The sequence below is a fragment of the Monodon monoceros genome, unplaced genomic scaffold (genome assembly GCF_005190385.1).
Source record: "Monodon monoceros isolate NGI ecotype Baffin Bay Population unplaced genomic scaffold, NGI_Narwhal_1 Super_Scaffold_1, whole genome shotgun sequence".
Taxonomy (NCBI): Eukaryota; Metazoa; Chordata; class Mammalia; order Artiodactyla; family Monodontidae; genus Monodon; species Monodon monoceros.
The window spans coordinates 20540764-20561355 of record NW_021703765.1 but is presented as its reverse complement, the minus strand read 5'-3'; the positions used below and the strand labels follow the sequence as shown (position 1 = coordinate 20561355).

General features: G+C 40.8%; 1 protein-coding gene across 1 annotated transcript in view; it reads left to right on the top strand.

Annotated features, from left to right (window-relative positions):
• DCC (DCC netrin 1 receptor) overlaps positions 1–20592 on the top strand; it is a 1166576-nt gene that overhangs the window by 785755 nt on the left and 360229 nt on the right. The window contains 1 exon segment of the mRNA XM_029216808.1: positions 7598–7754. Within this exon segment, the coding sequence (XP_029072641.1) occupies positions 7598–7754 (157 nt within the window).

Below are 20592 nucleotides of genomic sequence, written 5' to 3'. Positions count from 1 at the left end.
AGTTGGATTTCGGAAACATTTTCCCCTATTTGATCCAAAATGAAATATTCTTACCACTAGCCTACATTCCCTGGAAACCTCCCTCTGAGTTCAGTTTTTCACTCCACTTTGTAATTTATTAGCAGAGTAATAATGATTAGCATAACCAGCTTGCAGTGATAGCTCAGTCCCCTTCCAGTACCTAATCTCAAATACCCATTTTTCATGGTGGCAAAATGAAATTTTCTAATCAAAGTCTAAACATCATAATTTCACAAGTTTGCAAAGCCTTTCATTTAGCTAACAACTGCAAGAATGCATTGGATGCCTAGGATGTGACTAAATACAGTGCACTAGATTTGGGGATTAAACTGTGGTGAACGGTTTAGACTTGGTACCTACTCTTACCAAGCATATTCTTTGGGATAGGATACAAAAAAGTGACTAGACCACAACAGTGCAGTGTAGGACGTGTCCTGAGGGGATGCTTATTCTTCTTGTGTGAAAGCTCAGTAGAGGCACCTAAGCCAGGATGGGGATCAGTGAGGTGACTCCTAGGCTGAACTCAAGAAGCCCAGGTCAGAGCAGCAAAGCAGTTGGAGGGAGGAATTCCATCCAGCTCAGGTTCAGCACACGGAAGTAGCAGAGGTAAAAGCATGAGGTTCTCATGGAACCCAGGAAGTTCAGCTTGGAGAGCTGAGAGGTAGCAAGGAACCAGGCCTGCAACTGAAGCCTTGCGAAACTCCTCAAGGCTAGCTTCTCAACCCCAGAGACCTTCAACTTGATCCTTTATCAGGCTTAACGCTGCCCAAGACAACCGAGACAGTAGACTGGGATGGGAGGAGCCATGTTGGAGGTGGGAGGAGATAGGTCCTTGAGGGTGAAGCAGGGGCAGGGAGAATTCCCGAGCTGGCCTTCCTCCCTGGAATTGGGAAATGGATTAAAACAGGCCTTCACACCTTGCCTTACGTGTCCTCATCCATCCATGAATATTGAATGGATTAATTATTGGTTACATGCGTTGATTTACCAAAGAAAATTCATACATGTATGATTCAACTCCATAGCACTCTTACTCTGGATAGTTTATAAAATGATGAATTAAATAGGTTTCTGGGAACAGAATAGAAATGGTTTAGTGAGAAAGTGTGTTCTGATTTCTAAACAACCATCCTGCCAAAACACTTAGAACGGAACACATTTGTAAGTAAGAGACTGTCTCAAACTTTGTAATTGTCTTACATGCATATACCTTATGTCTTCAAATTAGTTCCTGGCTCTCCCAAGAAAAAATTCATGGTTTAAAAATAATTAATTCTTCACTTCAAGAATAACCATAGGAGATTATAGACATTCAATAAATAATGGTTACTTGTTTTTAGATACTAATCCAGTAAGTTATTTCATGTAAATATTTAGGTTTAATGAGATATTGTACAGTTCATTCATTGCTATTTCATGCTAACCAAAATTGAAAAATGGTTTCAAATCACTATGTGTTTTAGTCCACATTTCTTAGATTTTTTAAAATTCTTAATACACTAGCTCAAAAGCCATGATTCTTTGAGTTTTGAAAATAATGTGGAACTTTAGAAATAAATGTTAGTCTTTGTCATTTTCAACCATATACAGCCAAGCTTTTTTCAGTAAGCTTGTGAAATTACTTTGTGAACTGTAAAAACTCCAAACTACAGTTTAAATGTTATCTACTTCTCCATTTAGACAATTAAAAGCTAGAGTTTGGTGTCAAAGGAATAACAACAAGAAAAAAGTCCAAAAGGAAAAGACATAGGTGTTTGGCCTTAGCACAGTTAGATGATCCTATCATTTCACTAATATTCTCTGTTTATATTTTATTTTTATCAAATCTGCCAGCTAATAAAAAGATGGAATAAATAAAGCATCTGGCTGAACTGCTGGCTACATTTATAGTATTTTAGTTCTATAAAATAAAAATAGACACGGGGAGTAACAGGGTTGGTTGTATGATGTTTAATACAAATTAAATATTTTTGTGTTTTTATGAATATGTCTTATCATCTTTCATATGTCTCACAGGGATTGGAGGTCAGGTATTGTTAATAAGCTCAGAGAAAAATTAATGTCCATAAACACTGTATATTAAAAATCCAACAGAAAGAAAGCGTCTCTGGTATCTAGAGGGAATGTAGCTCTACAGAAAACTTAACCCAATATTGTAATTGTTATCAATGATTTTGCAATGACATCACAAAAATGTTATTATTATTGGTTTTGAGTTTCAAAACTATTCTTTGATTTTACATTCTCTTAAGAAATTACCTCCTTTTCCGGATGTTGCTATGATAAAATATATTTAAAAGAAAAACCAAAAAACTATGTTATACTGTGGCAAATTCTCCTCTTCTTCTCCATGACAATAGATAAAGAAGCTGTAACCATGACAACAGTAATGGGCCCGGGAGATTAGGGCCAGACTGGAGATTAGGGCTCCAAGAGCAAAGAAAAGAAGTCCTGATTGGTTCTTTATTGAGACCTTATGTGATGACAAGTTACCGTTGAGAGAAAGCATGAAGGATTAGTAAGAACAAAATGATTTCTCTTGTATAAAGTAAGAAGCCATTCCTTTGTTAAAAATGTGTCCCTTCCTTTTTATATAACGACTGTTGAAATTGAGGTAAGGAGTCCATGATTAATTCTCTCCTGAGCTTTGTCTGATAAATCGAGCCTAGACTAGCTCTGTGAGAAGACACTTCGGAAGCCTGGAGCAAAAAGCATCTGTGTGGACCCCCATCACCCTCCTTGTTGGCAGCCCATGAATGGGTGGAGAAACCAACTCATTTCTGATGTGCCATCTATAAGCAGAGTGCTCTTGGCGGAAGAGGATTTGAAAGTTTCTTTCCTGTTGTTTGAAAACTTACCTTTCTAACTTCTTGAAAATTCTCAAAAGATTTTTCCAAGCCATCATTGTTCACATTTTGTTTTTAAAGAATCTTTTGTTAAAAAAAAAAAAAATTGAAAGGATCCCGTTTTCTTTAAAGTGGTGAGATGTATAGGTATTACATTTTGAGAAAACATGCTATCTGTGATTTTAACATGGATTCATTGATAAAGGGGGTTTTTGCTATTTTTGAAGTGATAAATTTACAGGCCTGAGAATGTTTGGTCAAATGGTATGAATATTTTTGATTTTAAAGTATCTTGCCAAATTGACTTCTAAAAAAGATTGTACTCTTACAAACTTTAGCTGATAACATGAAGGTGCTATACCCTAGCCAACGTTTTATATCAATGTCTTTAGAGTCGTGCTACTCTGACAGATTTTTTAAAAAATTTTATTTATTTATTTATTTATTTATTTATTTATTTATTTATGGCTGTGTTGGGTCTTCATTGCTGCACGTGGGCTTTCTCATTGTGGTGAGCGGGGGCTACTCTTCGTTGCGGTGCACGGGCTTCTCATTGCGGTAGCTTCTCTTGTTGCGGAGCACGAGCTCTAGGCGTGCGGGCTTCAGTAGTTGTGGCTCACGGGCTCTAGAGCACATGTTCAGTAGTTGTGGCGCACGGGCTTTGTTGCTCCGCAGCATGTGGCATCTTCCCAGACCGGGGCTCGAACCTGTGTCCCCTGCATTGGCAGGTGGATTCTCAACCACTGTGCCACCAGGAAAGTCCCTGACAGAATTTTAAATAGTTTATTCTGACAGATTTTTTTTTTTTTTTAGATTTTGTTTAAATGTACATTTCTTTTATTATTGTCAGGTTGAACCCTATTTTTAAATAAAGTTATTCATTATTTTATTGATTTTCAGACATTCTTTTTTATTATAGATATTAACTATATGTCTGTTAGCTATTTGACAAAAACTTTGAATCAGTCTTTACAGAGGAAACGCATCTAAGCTAATTAAAAAGGAAAGTAGGATTTAAGTGAATGAGATGGGCTTGAGTGGGAACTGCCTGTGCAAAGGCCCTGGGGAACTGCCAGGGGTTCCGCCTGGAGAGAGCATGTTCAGTGTAAGCATCAAAAAGCCAGGGCACATCATGTGCGTCCCATGAGAGCAATGGCCTCATCTCCTCTGCGCTGGAAGAAGGGCTGGCATAGGATAGGCACTGTGAATATGTGCTGAATGAGTAGAGCTGATGTGGACACATGCAAGCCTCTGCCCAAGCTGTGATTTTTCTGGCAGCAGAACACACGAGGCTATTGTGCAGGAAGGTTATATCCCCGGGATTATGCTCAGCCTACGGCGGAGGAAGAGTGAGTAGATAAATCCCCCAACGTGCTTCCCTCAGGGACATACTTCTCTAGAGCCCTGTGCTGCATTGCCTCCCAGAGTCTCCAGTAAGGTTGCCCTTCAGTTACCCTGAATGACAACCAGTCAGATAACTCACTCTTTCTAGCCTTCGCTCCCTGGCCGGTCTCTCTTCCCAAGTCCCCACTGGTCTTTCCTGTGATCACCTTCCAAATAAAGTATGTGCACTTAAATCCGCTTCTTAGGGCCTCTTGATGGGGGAAGACAAACCAAGAAAAATGGTAAACAGGAGCAAGGCCAACAGGCAGATTGAGAAGTTTGGAGTTTCTCTGAGGTACAGAGCAGACACCGAGGAGAAATAGTAGAGGGATATGAGCAGGTGTGTCTTTTGACACGTTGATTCTAGATGCTGTACAGAGAATACATTTGAGGGAGGTGAGTGGAAGGAAAGCAGAGGAGCTGGAAGACAGTTGTGGTGAGTCTGTTGAGAGAGATTGACAGCGACAGCGCGGATAGGAGTGTGGACGTGGAGATAAGAGAGAGTAGATGTAGCAGATGTCCAGGAAGGGGAATCCTCAAAGACGTGAGTGAGGGTGAGTCGGAAATAGGGGATACATTTCAGGGTTCTAAGCTGTAGATTTGAGAAGAAAGTGTAGACAACTGACTTAAGCAGCCCAGGACGAGAAGCAGGCTGAGGGGGTCAGTGAGGGGGCAGGGAGAGGGTAAATTCACTTCACTGTGCTAGTTTGAGCTGTCCATGGTGTGTGGAGGCAAAGGTTTTTGTCAAGAGGCTTAATATCACCCGTATTTTTGAGAGAGATGCTCCCTATCCAGGCATCAGTCTCTCCCGGTCCGCTTAGTACCCTGCCATAAAAGATCGACTAGCTTACCATCAGTCTTCCTTTTATTTCAAATACTGTGCTGATCAAGAAAGCAAGGGGAGGGATAAACTGGAAGATTGGGGATTGACGTATACACACTACTATATATAAAATAGGGATAAACTGGAAGATTGGGGATTGACATATACACACTACTATATATAAAATAGATAACTAATGAGGACCTACTGTATAGCACAGGGAACTCAACGCAATACTCTGTAATGACCTATATGGGAAAAGAATCTAATAAAGAGTGGATGTATGTACATGGATAACTGATTCACTTTGCTGTACACCTGAATTAATACAACATTGTAAATCAACTGTACCCCAATAAAATTTTTTTTTTAAAAAAAGAAAAAGGAAGGGAAATTGTATCTACAAAGAAGTTGGGTAAGAATCTATGGAGCCAGAAATAACTTTGAAAGCTTTTTGTAGTTCTTGAGAACCTCTGTTTCTGGTTCTAACTGGTATGTATTGTAAACTGATCGTTTCTGGAACCATTGGGAAATGTGGTATTCCCCCCGCCCCCCAGATGGATTTTCCAGCTAACAGGAGTTTAGTTTACGGCAGGAATGCCCACTCAGCCAGCCCCTGGAGAAAGTAAATGCAAGACTGAAGACTGAACTTCACTAAGAAACTAGAGAAAATGGCCCACAAAAGCCAGTTTGAAGACTAAATGTAGACACATGGGTACTTCTGCTTTGGGGCTAGGAATCACCTATCAAAATGAAATACATGTTCTTTAGACTTGGGAACTTGAACAAATAAGAATAAAATAGAGGGCTTCCCTGGTGGCGCAGTGGTTGAGAGTCCACCTGCCGATGCAGGGGACACGGGCTCGTGCCCCGGTCCGGGAAGATCCCACATGATGCAGAGCAGCTGGGCCCGTGAGCCATGGCCGCTGAGCCTGCACGTCTGGAGCCTGTGCTCCGCAACGGGAGAGGCCACAACAGTGAGAGGCCCGTGTACCGCAAAAAAAAGAAAATAGAGATATCCAGCAAATATAAATTATGAATTCACAAACACACGCGCACAGACACATCTATTACAAACATCTGTTACAGATTATAAATGCCTCAGGTGTTTGAAAAACCAGCTTTCCCATTGTGGATGATTCAATTAGCCCTATACATAACAATCATTAAATCTGCCTATAAATATGATGATACTAAACAACCATGGTACAATGGTACATCTTGATGCCTGGTGGAATTTTTTTGTCATTTCTTCTACTAGCACGTAGTCCATGAGAACTGCTGCTACTTTCTATCTCTCATCAACATTTAATTTGCTACTTGTAATTTCCTCTGATCTTTGAAAATATAAAAACAAGGTCCTTCAAATTGTATCTAAAACAGTGTAAATGGGCTCCATCTGAGTGGAGTAAGGTTTTGTAATAACTAGTTGGTTACCTGAAGCATGTATCAATACTTGTAGGGAATTCCCTGGTGGTCCAGTGGTTAGGACTTGGCGCTTTCAATGACTTGGGCCTGGGTTCGATCCCTGGTCGGGGAACTAAGATCCCGCAAGCAGCTCGGTGCAGCAAAAAAAAAAAGCTTGTAAGTCTATGTTTCCCTGTTTCGTGCCCTAACAGAATATTTTTCCTTATTGTCATGGATCCCTTTAGTAATAGAAACTGGACAAGTATGCAGTAGAATCATATGTTATTAATTTGCCAATCTTTTATAAACCCCAAGAAATTCGAATACATCTTTTTTTTTAATTTTAAAGATTTAATTTTATTTATTTTTGGCTGCGTTGGGTCTTTGTTGCTGTGTGTGGGCTTTCTCTAGTTTCAACGAGCAGTGGCTACTCTTCGTTGCAGTGCGCGGGCTTCTCATTGCAGTGGCTTCTCTTGTTGCAGACCATGGGCTCTAGGTGCGTGGGCTTCAGTAGTTGCAGCATGCGGGCTCAGTAGTTATGGCTCGCAGGCTCTAGAGCACAGGCTCAGTAGTTTTAGCACACGGGTTTGGTTGCTCTGCGGTATGCGCAGTCTTCCCAGACCAGGGACCAAACCTGTGTCCCCTGCATTGACAAGCAGATTCTTATCCACTACGCCACCAGGGAAGTCCCCTTTTTTTTTTTTAATTGAAGTATAGTTGGTTTACAATGTTGTGTTAGTTTCAGGTGTACAGCAAACTGATTCAGATATATATATAGATAGATATATATATATATATTCTTTTTCAGATTCTTTTCTCATATAGGTTATTACAAAATATTGAGTATAGTTCTCCATGCTATACAGTAGGTCCTTGTTGGTTATCTATTTTATATATAGTAGGCATGGAGGAGGGATAAATTAGGAGTTTGGGATTAACATATACACTCTAATACCTTTGATTCCACTTACTGTTTCTTTTCTTTGTCTTTTGTTCCTTCCTTTAGAATCTATGGGAAGGTACCATTCTATGTTTGCTAACGGGTCTTCTTTGCCTTCCTGTGCATTTCTTACCCATGTCCCAACACCTCTGACAGCCTCCTCTCCTTCCTCCTTAGCTATCCCGAGCTCCAGCATCCTCCCTTCTGCTCCCAGAGACGTGGTCCCTGTCCTGGTTTCCAGTCGGTTTGTCCGTCTCAGCTGGCGCCCACCCGCAGAAGCAAAAGGGAACATTCAGACCTTCACGGTTTTTTACTCCAGAGAAGGTGACAACAGGTAGGTACTACCAATGAAATTCAGCCTAATCCACCAGGTCTTTAAATGTAGACTCTGGCGTGATGGCAGCAGGAGGTCTTGAGCAGGAACTTTGGAGACTGTGGGAAATCTCTCCTCTGTGCCCTTCACTCATTACTCAGCGGAGATAACATGTCTCTGTTGCCTGTGTGGGTTTTTTTTAAGGCAGGATTGTGTACAGAATCAAATTCAATCATTGATAGAAAACTTCCTTGAAAAACAGACAAGCATGTAAATATATGATATCAGGGTTTTTTGTTTGTTTTTTTAATTTCCTTGAGTTTCAAAGTGGTAAGCAGAGAACAGAATTGGGCTGTGTATTGATAGAACCAAGTGTGGGAGAACCAGTGTGGCAGGGTGCCATCTCAGCTCTGTCACTGACATCATGTGATCTCAAGAAAATGACATAACTTCTCTAAACCTTACTTCACTCTTTAATAAAGAGGAAATAATAGTACTTACCTTGAAGGTTTTTGTTAGGATTAAATTAGGTTACATTTACAAAGGTCATTTAAGGATATCTAGTATTTGCTAGAAGTTCTTAATATCATTATTGTCTAGGTAAAAGTGAGCTGTATGCGTCTCGTTTCAAGATTACAGTCTACTGTTGTTTTTTTGTTTTGGGGGGTTTTTTCTCATCATTTTTTCTTTAAGATGTTTCACAGTTTTAAGGCTCTGAAGTTTGATTTGTAAGTCTGTGATAGATATTGGTTAGTTCCAATCTATAAGAATAAACTGTATGACACCCCATTTAATTAAATATATTACACTTATATTCTCTATTTGATCACTCTCATATCTGCAGTCTTTCTGCTGACTCTTCCTCATGGGGGATTACTTCTTCCCATGTTTGAGTGATTCTTGATTGTTAAATCTAGTCCTTAGAAATTTATCTGAGGGAATTTTTGAGGCCAAGGTTTAAAGTACATTCTCAGGGGAGGATTTGCTTTACCAAAACGAGATCACATTAAACCAAATTTTCACTAAGGTATATTTGGTCCATACAGGTCTCATACTGATATTTTATTAGTTATCAGAAAATCCATTGTGTGATAACATTTGTTTTTCTGCCATTTTTAACATATCATCTTAATAAATGCAGACTTGTGGTAAGCAATTTTTAGAGACGTTTTTGTTGTTCCAACTGAGCTAAGACTGAGACTGGCACGTATTCACCGATTCTCTCATGAGGCTAATTTCACTTTCTAGTTCATCCACTGAAGTTTGGTCTTTCAGGATCCTGGCTGTAGGCAAGGTTCTCCAGTCAGACCTTGTACCCAACTTCACCTGCAGATTTGTTTCTTGTTCTCTTCTCCTGTTAGTTTCTAAAGCTGCTAGCTCCAGACTCCTCTTGAAAGGCAAATACTGTCAGTTAAACACCGGCCCCGCAAGTCAGCTTTCCCACTATGATAATTCTCTTACTTTGCTGCCAGCAAATTCCTGGATAATTTTTTTTTAATAAAAGAGATTTTGAATAATTTTGTCAGCATTGTAGGTGTGCTGTAACAGAAGGTTTTTCCACATACTATCTAGTTTGCCATACAGCTTGAAATGGAATTTTGTAATATTTATCAAATGCCCATGTGATTGGTAAGATTAAAGCATAAAGCCATTCTGTAAACATCTCACTTAGAAGGAATCAGAAAGCTAGGAAGCTTTCTTAATGGACCTTCCCATTCTATTTTTTAAGCATTTTGTAAGTTTCTCTCCTCATCAACTTTTGGGTTTTTTTATATTGCCAATTAAAGGTGATAAAAGAGATCAGCGTGTAAAAGCTGAATTTGCTCTAGAGAAACAATATATTGCTAAATCCCAAGATTCTGTAGAGAAGAACACCTGTTTTCAAATGTACTCAGCAGACCTACCTATGCCTCTCACACGCGGAGGGAACAGCATCATTATGTCCTTCAGTAGATGAGGATTTTGATAATAGGGCAACTAGGATCTTTACAAAATAGCTGTCTGTTGACTTGGCTGAGTTCCAAGTTTCACATCTTTTCTTCCATTTTAAACCTCCTCTTATATACAACCAGTCTAAAGTGGACATCCAGTGGTACACAGGGGTTCCTGGGATGTGGCAGCTTCTTCTTTCATCCTTTCTTTATGTTAATATTATTTATTTTATTTTATTATTTATTTTTGGCTGTGTTGGGTCTTCGTTGCTGCGTGTGGCCTTTCTCTAGTTGCGGCGAGCAGGGGCTACTCTTTGTTGCTGTGCGCAGGGTTCTCATTGCGGTGGCTTCTCTTGTTGTGGAGCATGGGCTCTAGGTGTGCGGGCTTCGGTAGTTGCAGCAGTCGGGCTCAGTAGATATGGCTCACAGGCTCTAGAGCACAGGTTCAGTAGTTGTGGTGCACGGGCTTAGCTGCTCCACAGCATGTGGGACCTTCCCAGACCAGGGCTTGAACCCGTGTCTCTTGCATTGGCAAGCGGATTCTTAACCACTGCGCCACCAGGAAAGTCCCCTTCTTTCATTCTTGAATGAGGACAGCATTCATTTTCTGTAAAGTTTTCCAGCCAGAAGAAATATGACCTGTTTTATGCATCTCCATATATGGAATATTTGGTGGGGGTGATAATGGTGGCATGGGGGAAGTAGAGAGGGAGAAGGAGAAAGAAAGGGAGAGAGTGAAGGAGAGAGAGAGACACAGAGAGAGGACGAATCTGGTGGGACCTAGTTGTTGACAAGGCTGAGCTCACACTGATCCTGACTATCACTATTCTTTCTTCTGGAGAAGAAGAGACTAGATGTGATGGCTGTCACAAGCCTTCCAGTGCCTATTGAGAACAATGGGGACGGGGAGGGGGGCAGAGCCAGGATTCAAGTGTGAGGCTTCTAGTCTCTCAAACCTGTGAGTGCTTTAAGCACGTAATGACCTGGAGGAACCCTTCAGGATTTGAAAGGCGCAGTACAGCCTGGGCTGGCTGGAGTGGTATTTAGCTCAAAACGCTGCAGTGTGATGATCGGATGGCACACTGCAGCTTCTCTCATGCTGCGTCTCAAACTGCTTTTCTTTCCAGTTCACAGCAGCAAAGTATATCTTTAAGTTTCTATTTTCTTTTACAATTTGACCTGACTTTAAAATGAAAGGAAAGAAATATACATATGTTCCCTAAGATCATTCATTAGCTGAGGAAGCAGGCATTTGTTTTAGTGGAGTCTCTACCACTGTTTAACTCTGTGTCCTTATGAGAAGTCTCGTAAGTTCGTTGCGTGCAGCTGTGAATACAGGTAAGGATTCTTGCCCCCTTGTCTTCATGTATCCACATGGATTTCCTGGAGGCACCTTAAATTCACCCTGCCCGAAACCATACTCACTGTCTCCTCCTTAAATATCTTTTTCTTTACGTTTCTTGGTTTATGTTAGTACCTTCCATCCTGTTGACCAAGCAGCAAACCCCAGGTCATACTTTATTCCTCCCTGAATGTTAGCACTGCCATTAGTCATCAGGTTCTGGCAGATCTACCTCGGCCACGGCTCAGCCATGGCCCCTGTATTCTGTCATCTTCACCATCACTTACCTGATCTCTGACAATAGCTTCTCACCCTCTAATCCATCCGCCTCACTGTCTCGAGCTATCTTTTTTTTTTTTTTAAAGTCTCCTTTTTTAAAAAAAATTTATTATTTATTTATTTATTTAATTTATTTTTGTCTGCGTCGGGTCTTAGTTGCAGCACGCGGACTCTCTAGTTGAGGCACGTGAGCTGAGTAGTTGTGGTGCGTGGGCTTAGTTGCCCTGCAGCATGTGGAATCCTAATTCCCTGACCAGGGATCGAACCCACGTCCCCTGCATTGGAAGGTGGATTCTTTACCACTGGACCACCAGGGAAGTTCCTCGAGCTATCTTTTTGAAATACAGTTTGGATCACTGACTTCACTGCTTAAAAATGTGAAAGTGTTTCAAATTTAAGTATGATAAAATTTCTATGTAAAGACATGCACACAATAACTACCAAACTCCCTTGAGTGGAAGCCTATCTCCAATCTATATATAGGTAGAGTGTGATTCCTATAACCTATGAAGGTTAAAAATATACCACTTGGGCTTCCCTGGTGGCGCAGTGGTTGGGAGTCCGCCTGCCGATGCAGGGGACACGGGTTCGTGCCCCGGTCCAGGAAGATCCCACATGCCACGGAGCTGCTGGGCCCGTGAGCCATGGCCGCTGAGCCTGCGTGTCCGGAGCCTGTGCTCTGCAACGGGAGAGGCCGCAACAGTGAGAGGCCCGCCTACCAAAAAAAGAAAAAAAAAAATATATATATATACATATATATATACCACTTAAGTCCAAATGGCTGGGTTTGGAAATGGTACTACTATTTTATCAGACATGTGAGTTTTGTGTATTTAATTATGTAAAAACCAGGAAGAACACCTCTCTGCTGTGGTGGACAAAGGGAAGATGAATGCTACCTGTCGGAATTGCTGTGAGAACTAATTGAAAGAATTCAAGTAAAGCATCCAAGGCAGTCACTGCACAAAGGCAGAGGGTCTCAGAATAGTGTGAGTTCAAAGACAGTATGGAAGAGAGGCTGAAAATAAGGCCCAAAGGTAATGGTGGTAACAGTAATAATTAACAACAATGGTTTCCATTTTTTTTCTATGAACCATTTATTTTCAAAGCTGCGCACTGCTTCCTGCTAGTAAAACCATTTTATCCTTGACTCATCTATTGATATCTTCGTTACCTTTCAAGCCCATGGATCCTTCCCCCATATCCTCTTGGATAGTTATTCCTGTGGTCATACCATGGTCCTTGTCAACACCAATCTCTGCAGCCTCTCCATGATCTCGATTTCAAACCTCATACTTTCATCTCAGCCTCTCATTTTCCTACCTTCCGTTTAAGACTCTGATTCCATGGGGACCTACAATTCATTGATTCTGTGGCATTTCCATTGTCCCTCATCCTTCATGTTTTCCTTCATTTGTTAAACAGCTAAAACCGCATGGCCAATTATTATAAAGACTGACATACAGCAATGTTTTGCTTGTTACTGTCTCATTTAATATTAACTTCTTGGCCAAAATCAACTCAAGTAACTGTAATTTTCTACCTACCTTTTCTTGCACTCTTGTAGCTGAATATACGTGGAAGAAAATATGTAGCTTTGCTGACTAGTCTTGAAATTCATAACTACTTATCTGAAGTTGCCTCTTCATGGTGTTGGGGGTTGCATCGCACGTAGCAGTCAGCCTCTCTCACACATGATCCTAATGATATTTCCTACCTTTTCCTCTCTTCTCAAATCTCCAACACCTTCCCTCTTTCCCTCACTCTTAATTGACCTTGCTTCTAATCTCCTGGAAAATAGTAGCAATCACAATAAAAGTTGTACCAGCTTCCATATCTGATTTACCTAAGTGGGTCTTTAAGCATATAATCTGTCTTTCCTCAAAGTGCTATAAAAGAACTGCCCATGCTCTTAACAGGGCCAAACATTCACTTATGCACTAGATCCCATCCTTTTTTTTTTTTTTTGCGGTATGCGGACCTCTCACTGTTGTGGCCTCTCCTGTTGCGGAGCACAGGCTCCGGACGCGCAGGCTCAGCGGCCATGGCTCACGGGCCGAGCCGCTCTGCATCATGTGGGATCTTCCCGGACCGGGGCACGAACCCGCGTCCCCTGCATCGGCAGGCGGACTCCCAACCACTGCGCCGCCAGGGAAGCCCTCCCATCCTTTCTTGAAAACCAAAGAACAAAGCTTCAGCCCAGTGTTTCTCCTCATCATCAACGTTTCCCACCTCGGGGTATCATGCCCATCAGCATACAAGCATGTATTTGTATTTTCCATCTCAACAAATCATCCCTCTCAATCCCATTTCTCTCTTCCTATCACTTCATTCTATTCCCTTTTATAGCAACATACCTTGAGCTGTCTAACTTCACTCCAATACCTTACCTCATATTCCAGTTATGATTCTGTCCCTAGTATTTCACTGAAACTGTTCTTATCGAGGTTTACCAGGTGACATCCATGTTGCTAAACCCAATAGTCAATTCCTGGTCCTCTCATTACTTGGATAGTTAGCAAATTTTGTCACATTCGATCACTTTCCCTTTCATGAAACATACTCTTCCCTTGGATTCTATTACATACATTCTCCTGGTTCTATTCCAGTCCCTCTGGCCACTCATTTTTAGGCTCTTTTACTCCTAATCTCCCTGACCTGTACTGAATTGCCCTAGGACTCAGGCTTTGGAAATCTTGCTTCATCCAGTTTGTGACTTTATATTCTGTCACTATGTTGATGTCTTCCAGATTCGTATATCTGGCCCTGACGTTTTACCTGCAATTCTGAATCATATATCCAAATTCCTGCTTGGTTTCTCAACTTTGACTTATCATGAGCATCTAAAACTTAAAAACAAAACTAAATACCCATTTTCCTTCAGCCTCAAACCCTTTCCAAAACTTTATCATTCCAGAGGTTCCTGCATCTCAGTGTAATCTGCATATTTCTCATTACTCAGGCCAAAGTCCTTGGAGTCATTGTTAGGTCCTCTTTTTTTCTCACACTCTATATCAAATCCACCATCAAATCTTGGCAGTACTGTCAAAATATCTCCTGAATCCTTGATACAATAGGATACCTGATATTTGCTACAAAATAATACTAAAAGACTGGCTTTTGTGATTTATTCGAGCTGAGTGGTGGGAATAAAGTGGTTCATCCTATCATTCTGTCTAATTTTGTATTGCTTAAAATTTTCCAAAGTAAAAAGGAAGTCGAATAAATAAATGAAAATAAAACATAGATGGAATCCTACCACTTCTTACCTCTTTTTTACTACGATCAGGTCTCATGTGAACTATTGCTATAACCTCTCAAGTCTGTTCTTACCATACCAGCTGGAGTTAACCTGGAGTTAACACAAGTTAGATTGTGTCAATTCTCATCTTCAAAACCCTCCAATGACTTCCTGTCTCATTCAGAGAATAATCAGAAATCCTTCCTGATCTGACCCCTTTTCTCCTTCCCAACTTCATCACTTACTGTGTTTACTGTTTTCTTATTTGCTCACTCCTCTCCAGTCTCACTGGCTTCTCTGTATTTCCTATATATACCAAGAATCCTTTTTCCTCAAGACCTTTGTACTAGTTCTTCAGTCTGCCTAGAATGTTTCTTCCCTCAGACATCCACATGGATCATTCTCTAACTTTCATTAAGTCTTTGCAGAAATGGTACTTTCTCTTGGAGGTTTTACCTGACTGCTAGCATTCCCAGCGTCCTTTTTTATTCTTATTTTTCACCACTGCGTTATTACGTTTTAGTTATTGTTTCCTGAATCCCCTTTCTCGCCACCAGAATATAAGCATTATGTGGGCAAGGATATTTTTATCACTTTTATTCATTGAGCTATTCTCAGCACCTAGAGCAGTACCTAACCCAGAGTAAACACTCACAGAATAGTTGTTGAATTGAAGCTCCAACTGAAATGTCAATCACCATGTGAAACTCTACATGGTCCTCCAGGTCAGAAGTCATCAGTTTCTCCTTCATCCTCCCCCTTCACTTTGATTACATCCCTATTGTAGCATGTGGCACCTTGTATCTGGTTTTGTGTTAGTTTGAGTACATGTGTGTTTCTCTCCCCAATGATTGAGACTAGATCTTATTTATAATTCCGTATCCAAGTGTCTAGTCTCCTGATTTCTATAGACGTTTACTGATTGGAACTGATATGATAAAAGTGGCAGAGAGACAAATGTGATATTCTTAATAGATTTTTCCTCAACCAGTAAAGCAAATTGCGTTACTGAGGAAGATGAAAAGCTGACTGCAATTCAATAAAAACTTTTAAGTTGAGAAACAAAAAGTTGATTTTGAAATTTGATTCCAATATCTTTGTTCATTTTCTGTTTTCTGGCTCTCAGCTAGAACGAATATATGCCATATGTTTCTGAGCGATTAGCTGTGATGCTTGTTTGCTCATATAGGTTTATTTAGACCCTTAACACAATAGCTTTTTAAAAGGTAGTGGATTTAACATTTGCCTCAGATTTGCAATGGCTTTGTCAGGCAAATTACTCTAGCTCAGATTATCATTAATCTGTCTGACTGGTTAATGGTGTCAATAATGCAAGTGCCACAGTTAACATTTTTTAAGCAGCCCCTCAGGAGCTTTCATTTCATATGTCAGAGGACAGCATAAATTCTAGAACCTGAAAGCCAGAATTCACAGAGATGCAATTGCTTCGCAGATATCCAGCTGTCTCCTACTAGTACCTAAAAATCGTTAGAATGGAAAGTGATCTTCGGAATCCTAGCCCAACTTCCTGCTACTTAAACATCTAGAGATTGATGCCAAGGGAAGGGGTCATTTGCATCCCTAAGGCCACAGAGTAAGCTTCCAGAATGAGAGCAAGCGTTTATTGAGTACTCGCTGTGCCAGATACCAGGCTAAGCATCTTATATAAATTATCTTATTTCATCCTTACAGCAAAACATTATCCAGATGAGGCTTAAAGAGGTTTACACCTTTGTTATATAGCTAGCAAGAGGTAGAACCAGGATTGAATGCAGGCCTGACTCCAAAACAGGTGTTCTCAATCCCTATACTTGCTTGTTTCCAGCAGTTAGTGGATTAATCTAGAAGAGAACCAAGCTTTTTTTTTTCTTTTTTTGCGGTACGCGGGCCTCTCACTGCTGTGGCCTATCCCGTTGCGGAGCACAGGCTCCAGACGCGCAGGCCCAGCGTCCATGACTCATGGGCCCAGCCGCTCCGCGGCACGCAGGATCCTCCCGGACCGGGGCATGAACACGCGTCTCCTGCATTGGCAGGCGGACTCCCAACCACTGCGCCACCAGGGAAGCCCCCAGGCTTTCTTGATAGTTTCAGACTTATGACATGGATTTCTTCTGTAGGCTTCTTTCTGATAATTTTCTGATTCAATGGCAAAGTTAATTTGCATCATTTATCTACTGTATATAAAACACAGTAGCAAACTTTTTATGTGTGCATAGAACGTTATACCTTCCATTCAATAATCTAAAATTACGTATGGAGTGTGACTCAGTGTATTCGCAAGGTTAAGGCTTTGGGGCTGTGAAATTGAACGGCCTGGGTTGCGGTCCTGGCTCAGAATTTTACTAGCTGTGTGGCCTTGGGGCAATTATTGGTGCCTTCATTTCCACTTGTGGAATACTGATAGTACCTGACATGGAATGTTGTGATGAATATTAAACAAAGTTAAGAAAAAGTGCCTAAAACACTTGCTCATTGCCTGGTACACTGAAAGCACTCAACTTTTTGTTATTTAGTGCCACGTGCTAACTATGGTGTGGGTTGGAAGTGAACAATCAGTGAAATACAGGTATTTCCCAATTCACATTTAGAGAGAACTTTATCAGTTTCACAAACATTAGCCCATCTGATCCTCAGATAAGGTAGGGATGATAATCTCTGTTTTACAAATGAGCTTGTGTGACTCTATTGAGAATGTCCCCAAAGCATTGCCTAAGAAGCTACACAACTAGGAAATATTAGAAGCAGGATTTAAATGCAGGTTTCTAGTCCAGTGATCTCTTTACTATACCACACGAAGTAAAAGATATTTCCTAAAAGACGTACATATAAAGTACTGCGGGAGTTCAGATGAGAGAATTAAAACACTTTCATAGGCATCATTCAGTATAATCCTCACAATAACCCTGTGAGTTAGGCAGATAAGGGACTGGTATCTTCTTTTTGCAAATGAAGCAGGGAAGGCTCCAGGATAGCCCCTGACTCGCTCAAGGTCACACGCCTATTTTGTGGCAGAACAAAGACTGGACAGGGCCTTCCAGCTTGCAGCCTTGTATACTTTACCTGGTTTTGTGCCACCACAGGAAACCCCTGCTCACTGCTTGGTATTCGAGACCAGCTTTTCATGATTGCCGTGGAGGATTCATTTTAGAATTCATCGTGCGTTACATTTTCAACACGGTGTTTACATATTCTTTCCCTGCTCCTCGGCTGAGGACCGGGCAGCAGATGAAGCTTGTTATGAAGGGAGTGTGCTGTGATGGAAAGAGAACGAGACTCAGAATCCAGCCACTTTCTGGCTCTGGCTTAAAGCAGGGCAGAGTCAGCCCTCCTCTCACTCTTGCTTCTCTGCAAAATGTAAAACCCTGTCCTCTTTACCTCAAAATGAGTGGTTTAATTTTTCCCATGGCCTTGATGCGTATTGTAGTATAAAACCTGTCATCGACAGTTTCCACATGTAAATGAACAACCCATTATTCACTTGTGAGTTGACAATGTGTCCAGAACTGTGTGGGAAACGATCGAGAAGGGAATAGTCTTCTTGGAAACAGTTTAGTCGTGTTTAGTAGGTGGACAAGACTAAGTGTATCAGTGGAGATGGAGCAGTGACACATCTAGAAATATTTAGGAAGCAAAATGGACAGAACAAGGTACAAGACTGGTCATTAATGGTGAGACAGAGGGGGTTTTCAAGCATAGTTCAGAGGTTTCAGCTTATTTAGATGGACAGATGGTGGGGCAATTTGCTGAAATTAGGATGCTGGAAAAGGTCCAGGTTTGAGAATGAAGGTCGGAAATTCAGTTTCGGACACGTTGTGTTTGACATACCTTTACGACATTCAAGTTGGAATGTCAGGCAGAGCCTTGAAAATAGGAACCTGGAGCCCAGAGGAGAAGTTTGGGTTGGAGATAACATATCAGGAGTTTGTCACAGCAGCTAGGGAAGGAGAAGATGGGCCATCTCCATAAAACAAAATGAGAAGAGGGCCCAGAACTGACTCATATTTATTAGGGGAGCATTGGCTGGAACTAAACAAAATAAATAACTTGAATCCAAAACTTTTCTTTTTCTGTGAAAAGGTAGCTTTTTTATTTGTTGTTGCAGTAGTTATTGGATGCAGTAGTCTTTTGGATGTGTCCTAGGTGCGGCAACAGAGATTATGTTAAGGCAAAAATTTTTAAAGCCTGTTCCTCAGACCGTATGTGTGTGTGTGTGTGTGTGTTTTAAACAATTCAAGTAAAAACAATTTTTAACCAAACTTTAGTGGAAATGCCTCTGACCAAGAAGATGATCTCTGTTCCCCCATCATGCTTTGTCTTGGGGTAGATCACCTCTGAACCTACTTTCCCTTCAAGATAACACTGATTCCAAAGTCTGTGGTTCTGGGGTAAGAAAGGGTGTGGCATTTGGGTAGTTGTTGCCGCTGTCACTTTGGGCCCTATTTCAGTGACCAGCATATTTCCGCTTTGAAATCCTCTCATCATTGCACCCTTCTTGCTCTCACTGAGGAAAGAAAAATGAAAGTGGAGTAGATCAAAAGATGTTAAAAAATCTTTCCATCAAAAATACCATAGGTCCTTTCTTACACAGGAACATTAATAGAACTCTTCCTTCTTGAAGCAACTAATTAGGCATTTGGTACATCAAGACAGGGTTTGTTGCTCAGCTCACAGCTGTGACTGAATGTTAATGCCCCACTATACTTAGCCCTTAGGAGGATATGTGTTTTCTTAATATGTATGCTGGAGACAGGTTACAAATGATCCACTAAGAAACAGAACCATCATAATCTGTAAACTGTGTTTACTTCTGAAATGTAAATACAGAAGAGCTGAATTCAGCTAATACACACACACACACACACACACACACACACGTAATTTTCTATTCCCAATGAAGAATATTAGATTAAAAAAAAAAAAAAAAAACCACTTCTTTTAGTAGATCTCAGTCTTCACATCATGAAAATGAGACCCAGGAATGTGGAGTGGCATCTGAAGGCCACCTGAGTAAGCTGAGATGGAACACAGAACAGAACCCAGCTCTCTAAGCATTTCTGAGATCACACTATGTGAAGATGTTATCCAATTAGTCTATTAAAATTTTTACATTTATTTATGCATTCATTTTCTTTTTAAATGTGCGCACCAGCAGCATAGGCATTCTTTACCTGCAGTGGGTATATAGACTGAGTGTCAATAAAATATGAATGGAATATGACTTCTCTTCTAAAATAGTTCACAGTTGAGTCAAAGAGACAGACCTGTCTGTCAACACAACGTGATATGGGCTGCAGAAGACGTGTAAATCAAGAGCAACAAAAGCACAAAGGAGATAATATTTTATGCTGCTTGAATCAGAAGACATGATGGTAGGAAAGCTCCAGCCGGGAGATTTCATTTGAATTGGATTTGAAGGATGAATGAGCTTTTGCCAAACTGAGAAGGAACTGAGTCAGGAGAAAGTAACTCCAAGATAATCAAAATAAAGCAAAACAAAATTAATGGAAGTCAGAATGACAAAGGTAGGGATGGATAGGGTGTTGTGAGCTGAGTGACCCACTGCAGATGAGCGTATAAAGGTTTGGGCCACATCTTGAACGTCTTTGAATCTTGTCCCAAGGAGCGGAGATTGTATTAATGATAGAATGGCAGCCAGCATGATGTTTCGGGCATGGAGTTGACAGATGGTGTATGTTAGAAGAGTATCTCTGTCAACAGAAGACAGAAGTGGGAGGACCAATGACAAAAAGCTAGGAAAAGCTATTATAATGTAGTACATTGTAAGTAGGAACCAGAGCAGGGGCCAGATCCGAGCACAGGAGAGTATAGCCTAACCAGAGTTAGGTTTCAATGCATACTGTTCAAGGGTGCATTCCATGCCACCATGTCTGACTCCCTAAATCAAAACGTATCAGCATCGACAAAGACTTTAAACAAAATGCCTCATCTCAGCAAAGCAGCGGAAGTATTGTTACTGGGTCAGAATGTATGCTTTTAGAACACAGTAGTTATTTTCCAAGAAACCTCAACCAGGTAACCCAAAGCAACCAAGAACCAGAATTTACA